Genomic DNA, 22,698 nt, shown 5'->3' on the forward strand with positions numbered 1-22,698 from the left:
AGTTATTTAGGGCTATTGAAAGGCTCAGTAATGTAGACACAAATTCCACAAGTGTGGACTAAATGCAATTTCATTTCAATATAATACTGGCAGGGTGGCTCCAAGGTGGCAGGAGTGCTGGGCACAGGCCTGGACTCACTCTCACTACATTGCTCAGCCTCCAGCCTCAGCGTCTCAGCGGAGCTCCATGCACTGCCCCTTCATACAGGACAGTGGCCCCCCAAGTCAGCATGCATCTTCAGAATTGAACTCAGGTTAAGGCACATGGGGGTTGAATAAGGGTATTTGCCTTCTTTGCTTTGAAAAGGTGCAAAGACAGAAGAGTATCAGCTCACCCTGTTGTGAGATGTCCCAGTGCGGCCTCCTTAGGTGGTTTTCAGCCCATTTGGAGACCAGGGCACACCTTAGACCTGTTTAAGTGGGAATTACAGAGGAAAAGGTGATAACTCTACCCCATTCTCCATTCCCAGTGGGCAACAGAAGGCTGAGCACTAAAATAGCTTGTCTTGGTCCAGCTGTGAGGTGTGGCCCTCTCTGTAGAGAGGAAATGCTAGAGAAATAGAAAGGTTTAGAAAAGAGGTAATGGCCTTGACAAGGTTTAGGGCTGTGGGAGTGGGATGGGATGGGGTTGGGTGGGGATCTGTGCAGAACACCTCCAGCCCTGGTTGAAACATTAGAGGAAGACTGGGCAGATGGTGCAGAGCTTATTCTCTCCTTTACCAGCATAGCGCCCCCTAGTGGTGAGCCTCGGCCCTGGAACTCCAGTCCACACAGTGGGATCCTGGGCAGCTAAATACTGCAGCTGAAGGCTCCTTACATTACTGAGTGGAGAATGCGTAAAGCTATCATAGACCACTCTCAAAAAAGCAACTGGACAAACTCACACCACCCCCTTCCCACAAAAGCAGGGCCTACCTATGAGACAAAATTATAAACCTGTGGGTTGGTTTCTGAGACCCTTCATATTCCACTCCTGCTTCCAGTCTCCCATTGGAGACTATGGCCTCTTCCTTTCCCAGTCTCCACTTTCTTCCATCAAAACCTACCTGTCCTGCTGAAACCAGTTTGGCTCAATGGATAGAGCGTCGGCCTTCGGACTAAAAGGTCCCGGGTTCGATTCCGGTCAAGGGCATGTAGGGGGCGTGCAAGAGGCAACTGATAGATGATACTCTCACATCGATGTTTCTAACTCTCTATCCCTCTCTCTTTCTCTCTGTAAAAAGTCAATAAAATATATTAAAAAACAAACAAAAAAACCCAAAAAACCTACCTGTCCTGCATCTCATTCCTCCCGGGTTTGCACTCTGCTGCGTAACTACGGAGGCCACCTCAGAGCATCCCTGAGCAGCACGCTTACATTTTGAGATAGGCTTTCAGTGCCTCCGCTCAAAGGTGAATTGGCTGTCAGAATTTTGGATAAGCGCTGTGGCATTGAGGGGTAGGAGATGCAATGTATTAAGATTTATACCCCTTTCCCTTTCCCCCATCATAATCATATGATCATTTATACTCACCACCATCTTGAATGATTTGGATCAAAATCTTTCCATGTGACAAGAAAAACTTAAAATTCCATCCGTTCTGGTGAACGGTGTTCAAAGATATCTAGTATTCCTTAGCGGACCAAAACTGAAATAGTTGGCAGTGCCTAGGAAAAGCAGTCTAATGATTTAGCAGGAGGGATGTGACCATCATGAACCCGAGGGGTAACGCCAAAGCTCTCCTCAACGCTGGCCAAGGCTTCAGGGAGCACAACTAGAAACTGTCAGGGACACACTTCTTCCTTCACAGGTTTCAGGGAGCTTTAACTATATTTGGAGATGAGGCCTACATACAAATTAAATATATGGCCAGATAATGTTTGATATGTGACATTCTGCCTTTTTCTCCCTGTAGAGCCCATTTCTCTTTTCCCATCCCAGCAGGCTCTGTCCTCATTGCTTTGAGGGAGGATGGAGCAGATGAGAAGACAGATACAGTTTCAAGCAATGTTGTTATTTGATTCAAAAGCTTACACTATTAGGGAAACCGAGGGATGGGCCATTGTGAAGGACATTAAAGAAAGAAAACTCTATGAACAATAAAGATTTATTTAAAAGAGAGAGAGAGAGAGAGAGAGAGAGAGAGAGAGAGAGAGAGAGAGAGAGAGAGAGAGAGAAAAGAAAACTCGCCGAAACCGGTGTGGCTCAGTGGATAAAGCATCAGCCTGCGGACTGAAAGGTTCTGGGTTTGATTCCGGTCAGGGCATGAATCTTGGTTGCAGGCACATCCCCAGTATGGGGTGTGCAAGAGGCAACTGATCGATGATTCTCTCTCCTTGATGTAAAAAAATCAATAAAATATACATTTTTAAAAATAATAAAGAAAACTGTGTCGTTCCAGACTGGAAAGAATTTTCCATGGATGGGAGGGAAAGGATAGGGGAATGAGAGATCATGGATTCCAGGAGCAGAAGAGATCTGAGCTAAGGACAGATCCCTACAAGGACAGAAAGTCCCAGAGAGAAGACAGCCGGGTCTAAGCAGATAGGATCAAAGGCAGCCCTGCCAGAGACGCCCACGTTCCAGTCCCAGCAGAAGAGCAGCAGAAAGCTGGAGGAGGACCTGCCGGGAACAGGTCGGGAGAAATAACGTGTCTCAGCAGTAACCCCGTCCCCGCCCCACCCTCAAGCCCCACCACTCAACACCTTGGCACATGGGAGGCTCCTGGAACCCGGAAAAGTGTGAGGTTGTTTTTCCACTGGCTCCAGGTCAGAAAGCAAGCCGGGTTAGAGGGAATAAAGGCATGGTTTTATAGACCTGAATGTATGCCCAGGATCCAACGCGGAGAAGCTGGTGAGCGGCATGGAGAAGAAGGTGAGTGGCCCCAGGGGTGGAAGAGAGGGGTGTGGCTGTGGGGAGTGAGCGGGAATTCTCCTGGGTCATCACATTTCCACCGCAGGAGGAGTGAGAGGCCTGGCCCTCTGTCCGCGCAGGAGCTGTGTGTTCTGAAGAAGTGCAAGGGGCGATTGGGGATGAACGAGATGCTAACAATAAGACACTTTGTTAGACACCTTCCTATATGTTTGTTGTTGTGATGGTCCTGTAGCGAGAACTGCTAAGATACAGAGTTTAGTGACGAAATAAGCTGAGGAAACGTTGGAACTTTTCCTATAAAGGGAAGAATGTATTCCTTTGAGTAGATTGATTTAAAGTTCGTGAAAGTCAACCAAATAAGAGACTGTATGTTGGCAATGGGTGTGAGACATTTTATTGCTCTCATTTGGTTCTTAATCTCTATGCCCTTGCAAAATAAATAATAGACCTTTAGCCCTGGCCAGTGGCTCAGTGGTTAGTGTCAGCCCCAGGACCAAAGAGTTCCAGGTTTGATTCCCAGTCAAGGGCACATACCTTGGTTGCAGGTTCCTCAGTCCTGGTAGGGATGGGTGGGTGCTGGAAGCAACCAATCGATGTGTCTCTCTCACATTGAAGTTTCTCTCTCCTCCCCTATCTCTCTCCCCTCACTCCTCTCTAGAAATCAATGGAAAAAAATATCCTTGGGTGAGGACTAAATCCTATATAATAAAGAGGTAATATGGAAATTGACCATGATGCCCTCGAGCAAGATGGCCATCCCCATGTGGTCACAAGATGTCCGCCACAAGATGGCCAGCAGAGAAGGGCAGTTGTAGACAATCAGACCAGCAGGGGAGGGCAGTTAGGGGTGACCAGGCCTGTAGAGAAGAGAGAGCAGTTGGGGGGGACCAGGCCTGCAGGGGAGGGCAGTTAGGGATGACTGATTCAGCAGGGGAGGGTAGTTGGGGGGCAACCAGGCTGGCAGGGGAGAAATTAGGTTCAATCAGGCTGGCAGGGGAGTGGTTAGGGGGTGATCAGGATGGCAGGCAAAAGCGGTTAGGGGCAATCAGGCAGGCAGGCAGGCAGGCAGACAAGTGGTTGGGAGTCAGCAGTCCTGGATTGTGAGAGGGATGTCTTACTGCCCCTTTAGGTTGGGCCACACCCGCAGTCGGACCTCCCCCGAGGGGTCCCAGATTGGAGAGGGTGCAGGCTGGGCTAAGGGACACGCCCCCTCCAGTGCACAATTTTTGTGTACTGGGCCTCAGTCTATAATAATCTATAATAATAAAAGCATAATATGTAAATCAACCGAACGACCAAACAGCAGAACAACTGTCTGGATGACCACGCTATGACGCCCACTGGTGCAGGTCAGCCAAGGCAGGTGCAATGCAATTGGTCAGGCATCCAGCTATTGCCCCATGATCACCCTGCAGAGGGAAACCCAGGCCACCGGTGCTGTGGCGGATGGGCGGGACCTCCCTCTGCAGGAGGAGGAGGAAGAGGGCCTACCTCCTTGGGACAATTGGACTCCAGCATAATAATAATAATGCACCTCCGTGCTAAATAGACAAGGAGTTAAAAGCCTATTTTAGCCTGATTTGTGTTGGATGATTCCAGGTTTCCCCAAGAATATATTGTGCAGCAATCTCTTCTTCCACCAATTTACTATTTTTTCTTTAATTAGTAGACTCTTATTTTTATTTATTTTTTTTTTTTTTTAGCAGTTTTAGGTTTCCATAAAAATTAACTGGAAAGTAGAGTTCCCCTATACCTTCTTACTCCCACCCTTACCTCATTCCCTCTATTACTAATATCATGCATTAGTGTGGTGCATTTGTTTTCATTGATGAACCAATACGGAGACATAATCATCAACTAAAGTCCACAGTTTACATTAGGGTTCATTCTTTGGGTTGTGGAGCCCATAGGCTCTGACAAGTGGATAGTGACACATGCCCACCAATGCAGAATCCTGCAGAACAGTGTCACCGCCCTAAAGATCCCCTGTGCTCCACCTATTCATACTCCCCTTCTTTTTCCTCCCAAACCTGACAGCCACTCCAATTTGCTTTTATTCTTCACACAACAACTCTGGAGAAAATGAGGGCCCTAATGAACATAAGCATGATTTACATCAGTTTAAATTAAGTCTCCATCTTATATCAGTAGACAAGATTTTTCCCCATAGCTATAACTGTGTGCACTATTTTGAATTCTAATTGTTTTCAATCAACATTATTTCATACAGTTATTCCCATGTACGAGCAGAGTCCACAGACTTCTCATCTCTAATCTCGCCTTAGTTTTTAAGGCTAGATTACCTTACAGTTACCATCATATTTCAGGATGAATTGCCACTATCTGAGTTATTTACACATTCTAGCTCTTCTACACAAACAATTGCCATCGAATTGCAAATGGATTATTGTGAACTAAACAGTATGTAGCTTTCATCCACCCCATTATACAGAGGGCTATGTTTTACTTAAGAACAAGTTTTTAGAGATCTTGCATAATTCAAGATTCATTTTCCCTTTGAACAAATAAAGAGTATAAGGGCCGCATTCCTGGAGTATAAAAATCCATAACTACTGAATAGAGCACAATTTTACTTTAAAGTTGCTATTGATTTTTTTTAAAGCATTATCTAAAAATGTTCCCTTTGGGCTGTCTCCTAGATTAATAGCACAGTCTTAATGTGGCTGGCTGGCCTTTATTTATACCATTTTTGTCATATCAAACCACGGTGAGCAGTTAGACAGACTTGAGCAGAGGGAGGGTGATGGGCCAGATACAGTTCATCAGGGTGGAAAGCCCTGGGTGCACAGCCAAGGACAAAATGTCGGGTGGGGCCTTGCCCCCAGGGTGACCTTTCCTCCCCTAGCATATCACTGGTCATTCCTGTGGCCCCCTAGGCCCTTCCTCCCTAGAGATAACATCTAGGTCTCAGTTGTATTTCAGCTGGAGGCCCAGAAGAGCAATAAAACCTGCCATCGCTGACCTCAGGACCAGCTGCATTGAATAATGACCCCCTGTTCTGGTGCCGGCCAACCAATCAGTGGAGACTTAGACCTCGAAAGGACACACCTGGAAAACTGCTGGACTTTCTATTGAGATCTTCCCCTGGGACCTGCCCTAAAATCTCCACCCTTAAAACCCTTAGGTAGGAGGACCCAGTGTTCTCCCTACAGGGAGCACACCCCTGCCTTTCCCTCCCCTCCCCAACCTCCACACCATTCCATTAGCTTCCTTACTCCCAAGTCTATGGGACCTTCCTTTATCTCTATAACTTGTTTGCTAAGCCCATTTCTCCTAGGAATTACTTTCTCTACCTCTATGATTTACCCAATAAATGTTCTCTTCCAGTCCTGAATTCCTTCCTAAGCCAGAACCCACGTACTGAGATTGCTGACCCGGGTCCAGTTTGACCCCACCAGTGAGACCCTAGTGCTGTTCCCACCGCCTACAGCATGACCTTTGTTCTGAGCTTTTTTAAAAATTTATAGCTGCATTTTTCAAGCCTAGTTTTAGCCATATCACTTGAATAATATTTTTACAGTACTCATAAAAATGTTTTAAACTATAGTAATGCTACATATTAGAATGGCAATGTAATTAATGCTGAAATCACGCACTGAATTTCAGATTCTTTAAATAATGATTGTGCTCCTGACACCGAGAATGAAGAGAATTACAGTTTGCCAGCGAAAGAAGCACTGCCGCTGAAGATAACAATTTACAAGTCACTTTCTGATACAGCAAGACTTAATATTTTTAGGTAATATTACCCTCGGGGACCCAGAGTTGGAAGATGATTTCAAGCTGAAGACATTTGGAATTCAACAGATGCAGAAAGAAGCCTCCTCAGGGCTTCCCTTATCTGACTAGAAGCAGCAACCCCTGGGCCATAAATCCCTCTCCTGGGTGGCTTTTACTCCCAGCAAGGACTCGAAGAGTAAACCCACATAACCCCCTCTGCAGGGGAGTTTTATGGCCCCTAAGAAGCCGGAAAGACCACCGCACCTGCATAAACAGACATTATCACAAACCCTTATCTCCCATTTGTTCTCGTGAAATCCCATCCCTCTTTCCTGAAGAAAGAATTTGTTCTTCCTGTAGTAGTCCTTTTCCTCTTCTCATGTCCCTCCAAAGTTAGGTCTGAAGGCCTCTACTATTAACCACTTAAAGAGGCAGCTACTTATTTGTTGGCTTCCATAGGAATATGAATAAACCATTTTTTCCCCCAGTCATTTTTGTCCTTTGCCAGTTTAACTGGAAGTACCCAGACTGTAGCAGGGTAAAGAGGGAAAGTGTTTCCTCCTTCATATTTGAAATTCACAAAAAGTGAATGTGCTTCTAATGCATGTTCACAGCTGAAGGCAGCCCTCTGCACCTTCCCTTTGAATTTCACACAGCTTCGAAACACTAGTGTTAGGTGTGTGTTTTTCCTCCCATTAAAACTACAACGCATTTATCTTATCAATTTTTTAATTCTTTTGGAATGAATGTAAGCTGGGGGGGGGGGTCTTTCTTTTCTTTTAAAAATATTTTTATTGATTTCAGAGAGAAAGGGAGAGGAAGAGAGAGATCGAAACATCGATGAGAGAGAATCATTGCTGTCTGCCTCCTGCATGCCACACACTGGCATGTGCCCTGACCGGGAATCGAACCCTCACCTCCAGGTTTATCATTCAACCTCCTGGTTCATGACGCTCAACCACTGAGCCACGCCAACCCGGCGGGGTTTTTATTTTTTTCAACATGAAAACTTCTAAGGAGCTGGACAACAGCAACTAGTTTAAGGAGGTTTTATCCTAGCTGTGCAAGATCAGTCTGATTTTTGGGCGGAAACTTTGGTTTCCCAGAGAAGTTACTTGGCCGTGGCCTACCGCTCCCCCTGCAGGACTTAGGGCGTCACTGCAGGCTAGAGAGCCCTGGCTGCTGGCTATTTCTCTGACCTCGAACGTCTACCTCTGTCTAGCTCTCTCGCTTGCTCATTTTGCTCCAGAGTGAAGGGCAAAGAGAACTCAGAGATCTCATTAATATAAAAGGATTATATAAAAGAGGACCAGAGAGCTTAGTTAATTTATCCAAAGACACAGAGCTTGTAAGTGGTGGGTCCGGGCTCCAAATCCTGCCATTCTCATTCCAGAAAGGACAAATATCTACAGTGCCTCCTTATACATTAAAAAGTGTATATATATATATATATATATATATATATATATATATATTTATTTATTTATTTATTTATTTATTTATTTATTTATTTATTTATTTATTTTAGAGAGAGGATAATAAAGGACCAAACCTGAAACTTGGTCATGTACCCTTGCTGGGAATCAAACCAGCGACCTTTCAGTGCACGGGATGATGCTCAACCAACGGAGCCACTTGAAGACATACAATACAGTCACTTATTCTTTCTCCACCAATGGTCAGCCATGTGGTAACAATCCCAGAGAAGCTGAACCTTGGAATGGCCCCCTGCCCTACGTTGTGCTTACGGCCAGTGAAGCCAGGGCTGCGGCGCTTTCAAACTCTCTGAGCCGCAGGGCACTCCTGCCCCCTGGGATCATTGCACAGAAAGAGGTACGTTACCTGGTGGCTGCTAGTGCTCTCCTTTCGTGCCCACCGGCCTGGCCCCAGCCCCACTTGCCTTTTCCCCGGAGCAGCTGCCTGCTCACAACCCCTATGTCCCTCGTTCCCCAGGGTGACTTCCCTCCTCACTTCACACACAGATCAGCTGCTTCCTCCTGCTCCCCCGGCCCCCTCAGCCACCTTTCTCCATCCCCAGCCTTCTGCCTGCCTGCTCTGTTTTGCAATTCAACCCAGGATGCCCAGCCCCCTGGAAGACCTAGCAGACCACACCCTGGCGGCGGGCGGGCAGGCAGATGCACGCGGCTGTGGGTGGGGAAAGTTTGCCTTCTGGCAGCCCTTCCCGTTGGAAACGAAAAACAATACAAAGTATGAAAGAGCGTGTGTCTTCAGGCTCCCTCTCTTACTGAGTGTGGCATGCCCCTGCCGCCACGGGCCAGGCCCTCTTCAGGTAGGTCCTTAGGAAGCAAAACCCCCTGACAACAGACGCTGTGCCTCAACTTGTGTGGGCTCTTATTGGCCAGCCGTGGGGCACTTAGGTTTAGGTCTGCTGTGGGTTGGTTCACACAAGTTGATGAAAGGGCTAGAGACACCTACTGGAGGGAGGAGTATTTGCCTGCTCATGTAGCAGACCAAACCAGGCACATGCTCACTCGCCCGCAGAAATCAGCCAGCTGATATCAGAACCCTGGCCCTTGCTGCCCTCTTTGCCCCTCCGTCTGTTGTCCCACCCGCTGAGTACTGATTCTGTGAACTCTGACTAGGTAACAAGCCAACCCAAAACCTAGTTGCTTACACAATACCATGTTCCTCTGCAGCCATGTGACAGAGAGCGCCAGGCCTGCAGAACGGCCCTGCTAACCACAGAATTGCCATTCAGCAGAGGGGGAGCTGGAGCTGGGCTCAGAGGCGAGGTCTGGAGGCCTGGGCCCCTCTGGAGGAGGGTGGGTTTCTTCCCCACAGCAGGTTCCAAGCAGGCGAGAGCAGAAACACAAGGCTTCCTGAGGCCTGGGCTTGGAGGTCAGACAATGTCTCTTCTGCTTCGTTCCCTTGGCCTAAGCCAGTGGTCGGCAAACCACGGCTCGCGAGCCACATGTGGCTCTTTGGCCCCTTGAGTGTGGCTCTTCCACAAAATACCACGCCCTGGGTGAGTTTATTTTGAAGAAGTGGCATTAGAAGAAGTTTAAGTTTAAAAAATTTGGCTCTCAAAAGAAATGTCAATCGTTGTACTGTGGATATTTGGCTCTGCTGACTAATGAGTTTGCCCATCGTTGGCCTAAGCTAGTGGCAGGCCAGCTCAGACTCTAGGCGTGTGGGACGTAGACTCCCCCTCCTGATAGGACTGCGCTTTCACTGGGACGGGGACTGGAGTCACCAGAGGAAACAACTCCATTATCCAGACGGGCTGGAAGCTCCTCACTATCGCTAACAGGGAGCAGAAGACAACGCCCACTCCTGTGCACTGGATCTGGTGCTGAATGTGGGGCCAGAACCCAGAGAGGCAGGCGTTAGAGACAGGCGTTTATTTCCGGGCTCCCGCTTCACGTGCTGAGGAAGAGTTTCCCAGAGAAGAACTTCCTGCCATTCTCCCTCACTCACCCCTATGCCCTCCTTCCCATGGGAGCAGTGTTAAGCCATTAAAAGATTGATGTTACCATTTTCCTTCCATTGACCAAATCCAGGTTCTACTGTCACGTGTGGCCTGGCCACTGTTCATTTATATATTCAAGCACACAAAACCAATCCTGTTTCATAGAAGTCGGGAATTATCTCTCCAGTCCATCACCAAATCCTGTAAATGTGTCCCCTCTCCACATATTTCTCAAGCCTGTCCCTTTCCATCTGCACCATGGTTCCTTCACCTTTCACTGACCTGCTAAATAGCCTCCTAACTTGGTCCACCTGCCTCCACAGCCTCCTTCCCAATTATTTGTCAAAGCAGTTTTTTCAAAAGGCAACCCTGATCACATCATCCCTATAATTACATCGAGGACTCACAGTGGTTTTAAGATACAGACTGAAATCTTTAAAGTGGCCTCCAGGGCCTCTCCTGGTCTGGCTCCCGTCCCTCTGCCGCCTCCTGCATCACACAAGCCCTTTTGTCTTCCAGTTTGAGTCACACGGCCCATCTTCCAGTCCCAGTCTCCGACACATCCGCTCACCTGTCACTGGGATTTACTGGAAGGCTGTGAGCAGCTCCAGCGACACAGGTAGTAGGAGCCATATGGGCATCACTACTGGGTAACATCAGCTCCCACCACACCCTGCCCCTGGTGCCATGCTGCTTAAGACCCTAAGCCCTGGGGGACAGTTCGAAAGGCCTGGCTGTCTTGGGTCATATGCCCATCCCTTAGCCAGAACACCTTAAACAAAAGTCTCAATAAAGCATTAAACAATGAAGAGAAAGTAATTTCCCAAAATGAAAATGGGAGTCCTTAGCAGAAAGAGGAGGAATGAATGGGGGGGTGGGCCCCCCAAATCAGAGAATTGTCCACTAAACACATGCTCCCACTACCTGGACTGACTCCCCACCCCCTCTTTGGTTAGTTAAACCTACTCCATTTTTAGATTCCAACCCAACTGTCCCTTCATGAAAGATGCTTTCTCTCGTCTTCCCATGGGAGTAGAAGGCCTCTATTCTGTCCTTTCCTAATACTATAAATTCTCCTTTATAGCACTGGCCACTGCAGCAATTTTGCATGTATTTGTTATTGTTTGAATCACATATATCACTCCCAATAGTCCATGAGAGCTGAGCCCACGTTTGTTTGGCTCACTGTGGTATCTCCAGTGCCCAGCACAGTACCTGACAAAGCAAAGATACTCAACAAGCATTTATTTAATGTTTGAATCAAGCCATGAAGAGATTTGTTTTCCCAGGAAAATAAATTATGCCATTCCCTCCTTAGAAGGCAAATGCAGCTACATTTTTAACAGTTTTTTTTTTCTACTCATAGTTTAGTAGATAATGTTCTTACATTTAATTTAATCTATGCATTGTTGTGTAGATTTTAAAAATATATATTTAAAAATATATATTTTATTGATTTTTTACAGAGAGGAAGGGAGAGAGATAGAGAGCTAGAAACGTCGATGAGAGAGAAACATGGACCAGCTGCCTCTTGCACACCCCCTACCGGGGATGTGCCCGCAACCAACGTACTTGCCCCTGATCGGAATTGAACCTGGGACCTTTCAGTCCGCAGACCGACGCTCTACCACTGAGCCAAACCGGTTTCGGCTAGATTAAATCTTAATCTATAATAATGCAGTAGGAACTCACTTGATATGTAAAGAAAGTGAGGCACAAAGAGTTAGGGAATTTGTTCAAAAACCACATCTCTGGTAAATGATCCATGGGGAATACAACTCCAGGTCTGCCTGATTCCAAAAGTCGATTTCGAAACTATATAGTATTGCCTCGCCATAACACTAGTAATCTCCTTAACACAAAAGCCTTAGAGACAGAGCTCATTCATCTGCAAAATTCATTTTCAAGTAAGTTCATTTTCATGTAAATCCAGATACCAGTATGTCATAAAAGTTAGTTTAATTTGTAAAATACTGATCCATGGAGAGAATAAAATAAACTAATAAAAAAAAAACCTCTGGGCAGATGCAATTTGACAGAGAATTATAACACTTTTCCTGTGGTTTATGATAAAGCATGAGCCAACGAATGGAACTTGGTGGAGGTGTGATCATTTAGCAGGGGAGGGGAAAGGGCTGGCCGAGAGAGGCCGAGAAATCATTTGGTCTGGCCCTGCCAAGGCACTAGGGGTGAGTTAATGAAATGCTTGACTACAGCAGGCTAATTTTTAAGTTGATAAGGTTGCATGACCCACAAACGATGTTATAAATATCCAAATGGCCTTTAGCAGGAGAAAAGGTTTCCCATCCCTGATTGTAAGGTAACCCGTTCCCTCAGTTTCATCTACAGATTATACCAAAGCATTGAGACGTCTTCACAAGAGGCTCCACTATTTCAGTGGTTTATTTCTCAGAAATGAGGGGAGGTTGGACAAGTAACACAGACTGTTTTCAATTCTTAGGCCTCGCTAAGAGAGGAGGGACCCGGGCGAGGTCAGCTCCTGGGGAATGGGGTTCTCCCTGGGACGAGGAGAGCAACACCGGCCAATGGAAGGCAGGGTGTTTCCTCAGGCCAGCCACCACAGCGCGACAGCCAGGACTTCCGAGAGAAGGTGGTAAGGGTAAGGCGGGCTGTCTCTTCCATGGCTGGAGTCCCCAAACCTGCATGACATGGGGTCCCAGGCCCCAGCAGCAGGTGCTCCTTGATGGTCCATGCGGTGTTCCCTGGAGGTCTCGTATGTGTTTAAGGTTGCGGGGTGACTACAGACAGACAGTACCAGAGGAGGGGACTAAGTCATCTAACGTCTTCTAGATACACAGCTAGAGAGGGGGAGGTTTCGGTGTCCGTGGTTAACGGTTAAGAGGTGCTGCCAACTCCTGGACCCTCGGAGAACATTGTGCTTTCAGAGCAGCTGGCTTGACTTTGAAGACCGCTGGGTCGTAGTACACAATGTGCATGGGAGCCCTGGAACGGGGGAGAAAGAACCCAACCTGAGGCAACAGGAAGTGGCGTTAACATTTCTCACGCATCCCCTCTGTGCTTGGCATGGGGATGCAACCCCGTTTGGATGTCCATAAGCCTCCTGTGACACAGGCATCGTGACCTCCCCACACACACTCCACAGCTGAGGAAGTGAAGGCTGGGGGAAGTTGTGTGAGAATGATCTGCAGTCAGATCCAGATCAGTGTACCGGTCAGATTCCAAAGCCTTTGCTCTTCCCACAAAAAAGGTAAATTCTGGAAACTTCTTAACAATTTGGCAATGTTAAAACAAGCCAGACGGTCCTCTGGCGGGCTTAAGTCAACACTTTGAAGTTTCCGCCCTTTGCACCTTCCCACCGAGCAATAACTCTAGAAAAGGGACCTAGAGCACTCGGTCTAACTCCTCCCTTCCCTTTGTCAAGGAGCAGGGAATAAGCTTCACTTCATTTGGTGTTGAACTTTATTTTTTAAGGCAAAACACCTTATAAAAATTTAAAATATTATGTTATACTAGAGGCTCAGTGCACAAAATTCATGCCAGGGCAAAAGGAGGACCCTCAGCCCGGCCTGCACCCTCCTGTAATCCGGGACCCATCTGGGGATGTCCGACTGCTACATCCCTCTCGAAATCCAGGACCCCTGGCTCCTAACCACTTGCCTGCCTGCCTGCCTGCCTGCCTGATGCCACTAACTGCTCTCCCCTGCCGGCTTGGTCACCCCTCCCTCCCTCTGCCTTAGCCCTCACCATGTGGCTTTGTCCAGAAGGACGTCCGGAAGATGTCTGGTCTATCCGGTCTAATTAGCATATTACCCTTTTATTAGTATAGATAAAAACTAACATAATTTCCTGTTCCCTGGGTTCAGCAGTTCTACAGCTTTCTTCAGTGCCTCCAGATTTTCCTGACAATGCTTAAAAAAGAGATCAAGTATTATCACTTGAATGCAACAAAGTGAATTGAGGTTCAGGCAAGTTAGATGTCTTCTAAAAAATGAACAGGGCTCAGTCAGCATGGCTCAGTGGTTGAGTGTTGATCTATGAACCAGGAGGTCATGGTTCGATACCCAGTCAGAGCACATGCCTGAGTTGGGGTATCTATCCCCAATGTGGGACATGCAGAAGGCAGCTGATCAATGATGCTCTTTCATCATTGAAGTTTCTATCTCTCTCTCCCTTCCACTCTGAAATCAATAAAAATGCATTAAAAAATAAAAATAAACTGGAATTAGAGAAGATTTCTTCTTTGTTGAAGTATTTTCTCATTTATTTGCCCTGAGCACAAATCCATGCACCAGTAGCTCGCTGTCCCGCCCCGCTGTGGCTTCCCCTGCCCCCTCCTATAGCTCTCCGAGGTCCACTTGTAGCTCACTGCCCCACCCTCTTGCTGATCCGTTACACCCTGAGGCATAACGACCATTTGCATATTACATCTTTATTATATAGGATAGGCCATATATGTACATGGTATAGAAGCATTGAAAAATACAAAAGTCTATTTAATGAAAAATAATTCTTCCTCCCATCCCAGATCCTCAGATCTCCCCAAATAACCATTGTTACTACCTCCTTATCTACCCTTCTGAGATATTTTAGGCATATGCAAGCAAAAATATGGCCCACATGTATATTTCCTTGCACAAAACTGTAACATACTATGTACTCTGTTTTTGTATTTGTTTCACTTTGACAATATGTGTTAGATAAATAAACCCATATCCATAGTTACAGAGTTGTCTCTTAGATCTATGCTGCAATACTAGCCCACCTTTTTATTATAGCCTTATATTTATGGTAAGAAGACCACAGGTTTGCCACAGTAAATGTAACAAATAAGTGAGATGTTTTTAAATTTTTTTCAGCCCAGTGGGGTGGCTCAGTGGTTGAACGCCAACCTATGATCCAGCAGGTCACAGTTTGATTCCTAGTCAGGGCACAAACCCATGTCTGGGTTGCGGGCTCAATCCTCAGTATGGGATGTGCAGGAGGCAGCCGATCGATGATTCTCTGTCATCATTGATGTTTCTCTCTCCTACTCCCTTCCTCTCTGAAATTTAAAAATAAAATTTTCACATTTCTACAGTTCTCTTCCCTTTCTGTCCCATCTTAGCCTTAAGTTGACATACCTTGCACTTGGATGAGATAGTGCTTCAATTCTGGGAGATATTTTGAAATGTGCAGCAGCGTAAGAGACTGGCCAGTAGGGATCACGGTCAGGTAAATAATCTTGGTGAAGAGCTTTGGCCTTAGCTAGAAATACTGTTCGAGGGCTAGGTGTGTTTAGCAAGGCAGCTTGCGTTACCTACAGTGGAAACAAAAAGACACAACAATATATTCCCAAATTTACCACATATCCCCCTTACAACTATATCCCTGATACAGTCACCACCATTTCCTTCCTGGGTTCCTACAATAGACTCCTCACCGGTTTCCCTGCTTTCATTCTTACCCCTGGACAATCCAGCATCCATAAGGCAGTTACAGAGGAGAGATGAACGTTTTCATGAGTGCATTCCAAGGAGCCAGACGGTGTTCTCAGTCATTGACCTATGTCATTGCTACTCAGTTATCTTAACAACTCCATGAGGTAAGTACTTTCTGAAGCTCAAGTCAGATCATGCCACTTCCCAGGATTAAAAACCTCTAGTGGATCCCCATTTTGCTAAAAAATAATATTTGGGCTCCTTCCTATAGCCTAGAAGGCCCTAGCAGACGGGCTGCGACCCGACTCCTGATTATTATGAGGCCCCTTCCATGATTACACAAGGCCCCTCCAGCCTAGCCCTTTCCGCCTCAGAGCCTTTGCATTTGATGGTTCTGCTTGAATTCCTCTTTCCTCAATCTTGTCATGGCTGCCTCTTCATCACTCAAGTCTCTGACTCAAACATGTATGATTAGGACTTCTTCCCTCGCCATACAAATGAATCAGTCTTACTCATTACCCTCTTCCCCAGTGCTAATTTTCCTCACAGCACTCACCAACACCTGACTTAGTTCACTTATCTCGTGGACATGCTCATTGTGTGCTGCGTCCCCTTAGAATACAAGCTGCTTCAGAGCCGTACAGCAGGTCCTCAAATAATGTTTCATCATAGCACTGATGGCAGGCCTAGGAAGTTACCTCTTGTTTATGCCAATTAGCCTGTGGTTAAAATTGGTGTGGTTGTATGTCACTTTGCTTAAGGTCACAGAAACTGTCAAAATGATAAGTTAGAACTTACTATACGTGTTTGTCGAAAGCTGGAATAGGCTTTAGTGCCTAAGACCAGATTCCCTCTGGTCTTACTTTGAAAGTCCCATTTGCCAGGTTGCCTTCTTATTATGTTGCTTTATCGGTAAAATAGGAAGACTGTGATAGAATCTCTTTCTTAGGTGCTCATTGAAAAGAACTGGGATGGACAACAAACACCGCTCAGTCCCCGGAAAGTGTTCTATGTTGCAGTGAGACAGATTTGTTTTGGGTTCTACGTGTACGATTGTCTGCAGTAGCATCACTTCCTAAAAAGATTTTAACACTCCTTCCAACAGTTCTAGTAATTAAAGATGCCTATACATCTCATTTTACACCCCCAAAACTGAGCATAAAGTGATTTGCCTGAGGGTCAGAAGGTCACGTTAGCAAACAAGACATTCTCCCAAGGGTTTTTAATTCCCAGATTCGTTTGTTTCCCCAAATAGAATTCCATAGCAAATCCTCAGATTCTGAGAAAGAGGGTGAAATTGGCCCCACACCCTTAGATTGGTATTTATTGAAAACTCGACTGGGACTGGGCACCAAGTTGCCACTGCAATGAATGGAGAAGAGTGTCCAGGAGGAAGAGCAGGGGAAGCCCTGGGCGTGCCAGGCTCCGTGCTGAGCGCCGGGCCGTCTCTACGTTTGCAAGTCGTTAGCAATCGTCCAAACGGGAACGGTTATCTTTCCTGTCCCCTGGTTCCCCTTGCTGCACCCAGCTTCAAGGTCATCCCAGCGTTGGGACCCAGCTTTAGTACTCTTCCCTTTCCTAAAATGTTCTCTTTTCGGATCTTCACTCAGCAAACGCCGTCTCATCATTCAGGTTTCAGCTCAAATACACCTTCCTCGGAGAGCCTTTCCCTGACTCCCATCTGCAAAGCAGCTTGTCCCCATAAGCATTCATTTCCTATTTTATTTCTTCCATTGTACTTTTCACTATCCAATCTTATCTTATTTGTTTACCTATTTTTTCTTCGTTTGTTTGTTTCTCTCCATCTTGTTCACTGGGAACAGTGTCTGGCACACAGTAGGCATTCAAATACTTGAATGAGCAAGGCTCAGGGAGCTTGTCACAACACCATAGAGCTAGAGTGGCAAGGCTGTAATTTGAACGGATCTCTTCCTGGCTCCAAAGCTCATGCTCGCCACCCTTTACCCTCCCCGCAACCCCCCAGGCCCTCTCCATATCTGGCAGGTAGGTTTTCCTGCCACAAACCTCTCTTTCAAGGTCCCCTTTAGCAATGGCTTTGGCCAATGCCATGGAGGGGGGAAATAGCACCATAGGATCCACCAGAAAGTGAGATGAAGGATGCCAAGGCAGTGATGGCTTACGCGACGGATGGGCATGTCAGGTCCTTCTTGTGGATAGCACAGACCCTCTATCTTGATCCTTGGACTGGCAAGGTCTACAATTCTTGGAGTTGGGATAGCACGTAGGGCAGTGGCTACAATCTTGGTTTCAATCTAGAGGAGGAAAATAAAAACAGTGCCTGTAAAGCATAAAATAATAAACACCATCTCGACTGAGATTCCAGAGTCGGTCTGACCTCTGGACCAGACTTCTCGGCAAATTCAGCAGGAAGAATAACCACAATCATAGCTGGAGGATTCAATGCCCAACTTTCTCAAACTAGTCGTATGGATTCCAACTCAAATTTTCAGGAACTTAAAGATGTGGAGGAAATGGCTATGTTGTATAGTGTCTAAGAAATAGATGGTGCCGAAACCAGTTTGGCTCAATGGATAGAGCATCAGTCTGTGGACTGGAAGGTCACAGGTTCGATTCTGGTCAAGGGCATGTGCATTGGTTGTGGGCACATCCCCGGTGGGGGGCGTGCAGGAGGCAGCTGGTCGATGTTTCTCTCTCATCGATGTTTCTGGCTCTCTGTCCCTCTCCCTTCCTCTCTGTGAAAAATCAATAAAATATATTTAAAAATAATAATAAGCAAGAAAGAAATAGATGGTAATGCTGATGAATGGCATGGTAAACTCAGCCAAGAGGAAAGGCCCAGCCCCACCACACACATGAGAACACTGCAAGGGGCACGGTAAGCTTGTCTTAGCTACTTTTGCTTATTGGGACTCACACTATCACAGATCCCCATGTTTCAAGTACATGTTAGCGGCTCTCTTCTCAGTCAAACAGATGTGGAAGAGAAACCAAAGCCAGGAGGAAGGAGGCAGAACTGCGTTATCTCCATAGAGAATGTTGTTCTGGTCTTAATTGTGGAAATATGGTTTTCTATTTAAAGTACTTGTATTCAAACTCAAGATTTACCACAAGACGTTGAGGTGGAATATAATAATTCACTGGAAATAAAATGCAGTTTTATATTTTCACTGTGGGTGGAAAAGTAATACAAAGGTATGCCCTATTCCCTTCCCGTGTTGTTTGAAATGAGGTTACCCATACCGACAGTACTCTACACGAATTAATTCATTTATTCTTCACCTGGGCTATCATTTTTATTTCATTTCACTGTAATACTTGAGAAACCAAGGTACTTTGAGGTTCAGCAGTTTAAGTTTATACAGTTAGTAAGCGGCAGTGCTGGGATTCAAACTGAAGATCCTCTCTGTTATTATAACACTGTGAAATGCTAATTAAGCATTGTAAATATTTCCTATGAGTTAAGCTTTGTCTCCTATCAGGCTCTGGGAAAATTGGAGGAATATATGATAACCACTGCTTTCAGTTAAGGCCTACAGTTGAAAAAAATTAATAAAATAATTATTTATTAATTTAATTCATTAGACAAATATCTCTTAATCAATTATATTATGTAAGATACAACAAGGAATAATTAAACAATCTCTTTCTATTTTTTCTTATCTTTATTGTTGAAAATATTACATAGGTCTTCTTTTATTCCCCATTAGAAATAATCCCTTTCTTAAAATAATTTTCCATTGATTTTTTTTTTTCATAGAGAGTGGAAGGGAGAGGGAGATACAGAGACAGAGAGAAACATCGATGTGAGAGAGACGCATCGATTGGTTGCCTCCCATATACCCTCTGCCAGGGCAGAGAGCCTGCAACCAAAGTGTGTGCCCTTGACCAGAATCAAATCTGGGACCCTTCAGTCTGCAGGCCGATGCTCTATCCATTGAGCAAAACTGGCTAGGGCATCTTAAAGTAATTTTCAACTTAGAGGAAACCTTGTCCTACAGGCAAATCATTTGATAACAGTAAAAGAAAATGAATAAAACTTTGAGAGATATCAGAGGAAGAGTGGGAAAAGCCAAGGAGGATTCCCTTGTTATGGATAAAGAAACATTAGATTGGACCTTGAAGAAGTAGAGAGAAGAGGAAAGATAGGGAGATACAGAAAAGATAACGGGAAGGAAAATCTGAGCATAGAGGCGAGGAAGCATGGAGCAGATGGTCTCTGGTTATGCAGGGAGACCAGGCTTGTGAATGCATGTGTAACAGATTAGATGTGAAGGAGGGAGCATTCTTCATAGCCAGAAGAGAACCATCAAGTCTATTATTATTATTACTAGAGGCCCCATGCACGAAATTCATGCGGGTGGGTGGGAGGGGGGGGGGGGGAAATGTGTGTCTCTCAGCCCAGTCTGCACCCTCTCCAATCTGGGACCCCTTGAGGGATGTCCAACTGCCCATTTAGGCCCCATCCCACCGATGGGGCAGTCAGACATCCCTCTCACAATCCACAACTGTTGGCTCCCAACTACTCACATGCCTGCCTTCCTGATTTTCCCTAATCGCTTCTGCCTGCCAGCCTGGTCATCCCCTAACCACTCCCCTGCCAGCCTGATTGATGCCTAACTGCTCCCCTGCCAGCCTGTTTGTCCCCAACTGCCCTCCCCTGCAAGCCTGGTCACCCCTAACTGCCCTCCCCTGCAGGCCTGGGTCCCCCCAACTGCCCTTTCCTGCAGGCCCGGTCACCCCCAACTTCCCTTCTCTGCTGGCCTGGTCATCCCTAATTGCAATTCCCTGCAGGCTTGGTCACCCCCAACTGCCCTCCCTTGCAGGCCTGGTCATTCCCAACTGCTCTCTCTTGTTGGCCATCTTGTGATGGCCATCTTGTGTCCACATGGAGGCAGGATCTTTGACTACATGGGGCAGCCATCTTGGTTGTTGGAGTGATGGTCAATCTGCATATTACTCTTTTATTAGATAGGATAGAGGCCTGGTGCATGGATGGGGGCTAGCTGGTTTTCCCTGAAAGGTGTCCCGGATCAGGGTGGGGGTTCCCTTGGGAAATGGGGTGGCCTGGGCGAGGGGCTTGTGGTGGTTTGCAGGCCAGCCACACCTCCCAGCAACCCAAGTAGAGGCCCTGGTATCTGGGATTTATTTATCTTCTAAAATTGAAACTTTGTAGCCTTGAGTGGAGGCCTGGGCCCGCCAGGGTGTGTGGGAACAAAAAACCCTCCATGAAGGAGAGAAAATGATAAAGCCAATGGAGCTAATTGTGAGTTTTTCCAGCTTTTCAGTGAAATTGAAATTATTATTAAAACAAAAGTATGTGTATACTATTAAAGTGAAAATGTTTAAGAGAAATTGGCCTGTTAGAGTGATAACCTTACAAATGCAATTTGAAATGTATAATTAAGTAACTTCTAAAGTCAACTTATGACTTTAAGTTGAAGTCTTAAATCTATGTCATTCTTACAACATTAAAAACTCCAGGCCCTGGCCGGTGTCTCTCAGTGGTTAGAGTGTCAGCCCACACATCGAGGGTGAAGGGTTTGATTACTCAACAAGGGCAGGTGCCTGGGTTTCCGGTTCTATCTCTAGCCCCAGTCGGGGTGCATTGGGGAGGCAACCAGTCAATATGTCTTTCTCACATCAATGTTTCTCTCTCTCTCTCTCCCCTGACCTCCTTCCTCCCTTCCTCTCTCTTTAAAAATCAGTGGGGGGAAAAAATCACTGGGTGAGGATTAACAAAACAAAACAAAACAAAACAACCAGAAAACTTCAGGTTCACCAAAATTATAAGTTGAACGTGTTAGATTTTTAAATAATCATTTGATTCTGGAGGTTTTGTTTGCTAATATAAATGATTGAAATAAAATATTTAAAAAAGAAATCAAATTTAATGTACTGATAAGTATAAAGTATTTGATGGTATTTGATTCAGTTAGAAACCAAACCGAATACTCAGGATTCTTAAAGCAATTGTTTAAAAAAAAAAAAAAATGCTAGAATAATAAAACTTCCAAGCTAAACTTAAGTATGTAGCCTAAGAAAGAAATAGATTTTTTTAATATGGAATTTTAAAAGTAACTATTAATTATTTAAGTCAGGAGCATACTTCTGAACAGTCCTGTCTACACAAACTGTGCCAGTGGATACCAGAAGACTCACATCATTGGGTGTGGCAGGGTTTTTCCTATGGAGCTATACATTCCTGGCCACCTCTCTCATGGAAAGGTGAGGTTTGTGTCCCTGCCTTCTTGAATCTGGCCAGACTTATAACTGCATCAATCAAGAGTATAATGGCAGTAACATCATGTGACTTGCAAGGCCAAATCATAAAAAAAAACAAAAACCATGCAGCTTCCCCCTGGTTCCTTTGGAATGCTCATCCTTGGGGATTCCAAGTTAGGCTATTCCTTCTCAGAACATAGCTGCTATGCTGAGAGGTCTGAGCCTCATGGAGAGATCAGATGAAGGTGCTTCTGTTTATATTCCCAACTGAGTCTAGCCTTCAAGTCATCCTAGCCTAGGGACCACAAATACGTATTCTTTTCTTTCTTTTTTTTTTCTTTTTTAAAATTGGTTTCAGAGAGAAAGGGAGATGGAGAGAGAGATATAAACATCAATGGGAGCGAATCACTGATCAGCTGCCTCCTGCACACCCCCTACAGGGGATCAAGTCCGCATCCCAGGCATGTTCCCTGACTGGGAATTGAACTGTGTCCTCCTGGTTCATGGGATGATGCTCAACCAACTGAGCCACGCAGCTGGGCCAAATATATATTCTATATTATGGACTAAACATGTATGTCCTCCTGCTTCCCTGTATTCAACTGAAACTTTACCCTCAAATGCGATGCTACTAGGAGTGGGGTCTTTAGAAGATAATTAGGTTTAGATAAGACCTTTAGATAAGGTCTATAAGGTGGAACTCTCAGAAGGGTATGGGTCCTTCTAAGAGGAAGAAGAGAAATCAGAACTCTCCATGTGCTCACAAGATGGCTGCTACACCTGGGGAAGGGCCCTCGTCAAGAAGAGAATCCATTGGCACCTCCATCCTGGATTTCTCAGCCTCCAGAACTGTTGTTTATGTCACCCAGTCTCGGCTCTTTTGTCATAGCAGCTGGAGATGACTAAGACAGGTGTGAAGGAGGCTTTGGATGACTACAGCCTCTCCCATTTCAGGCACTTGAGGCATTAGAAATATCCCAGCTGAGACCGCAGACATCACGGAGCAGAGATGAGCCTGCTTGCCCTGTCAGGACCTCCGACCCATCAAATCCTTGAGGGCAATAAAATA

The 22,698-nt window shown here is 45.7% G+C and overlaps 1 protein-coding gene across 1 annotated transcript in view; it reads right to left on the reverse strand.

Annotated features, from left to right (window-relative positions):
• Positions 1–12,875: 12,875 nt before the first annotated feature.
• SPMAP2L (sperm microtubule associated protein 2 like) overlaps positions 12,876–22,698 on the reverse strand; it is a gene marked incomplete at both ends in the record, with an annotated part of 38,445 nt that continues 28,622 nt past the window's right edge. The window contains 3 exons of the mRNA XM_084881259.1: positions 12,876–12,990; positions 15,129–15,304; positions 17,567–17,698. Coding sequence (XP_084737385.1) covers positions 12,876–12,990; positions 15,129–15,304; positions 17,567–17,698 — 423 coding nt within the window. The remainder of the gene's footprint in view (positions 12,991–15,128; positions 15,305–17,566; positions 17,699–22,698) is intronic.

Source organism: Pipistrellus hanaki (genome assembly GCF_964339955.1).
Source record: "Pipistrellus hanaki genome assembly, chromosome: 1".
In the NCBI taxonomy this organism is placed as follows: Eukaryota; Metazoa; Chordata; class Mammalia; order Chiroptera; family Vespertilionidae; genus Pipistrellus; species Pipistrellus hanaki.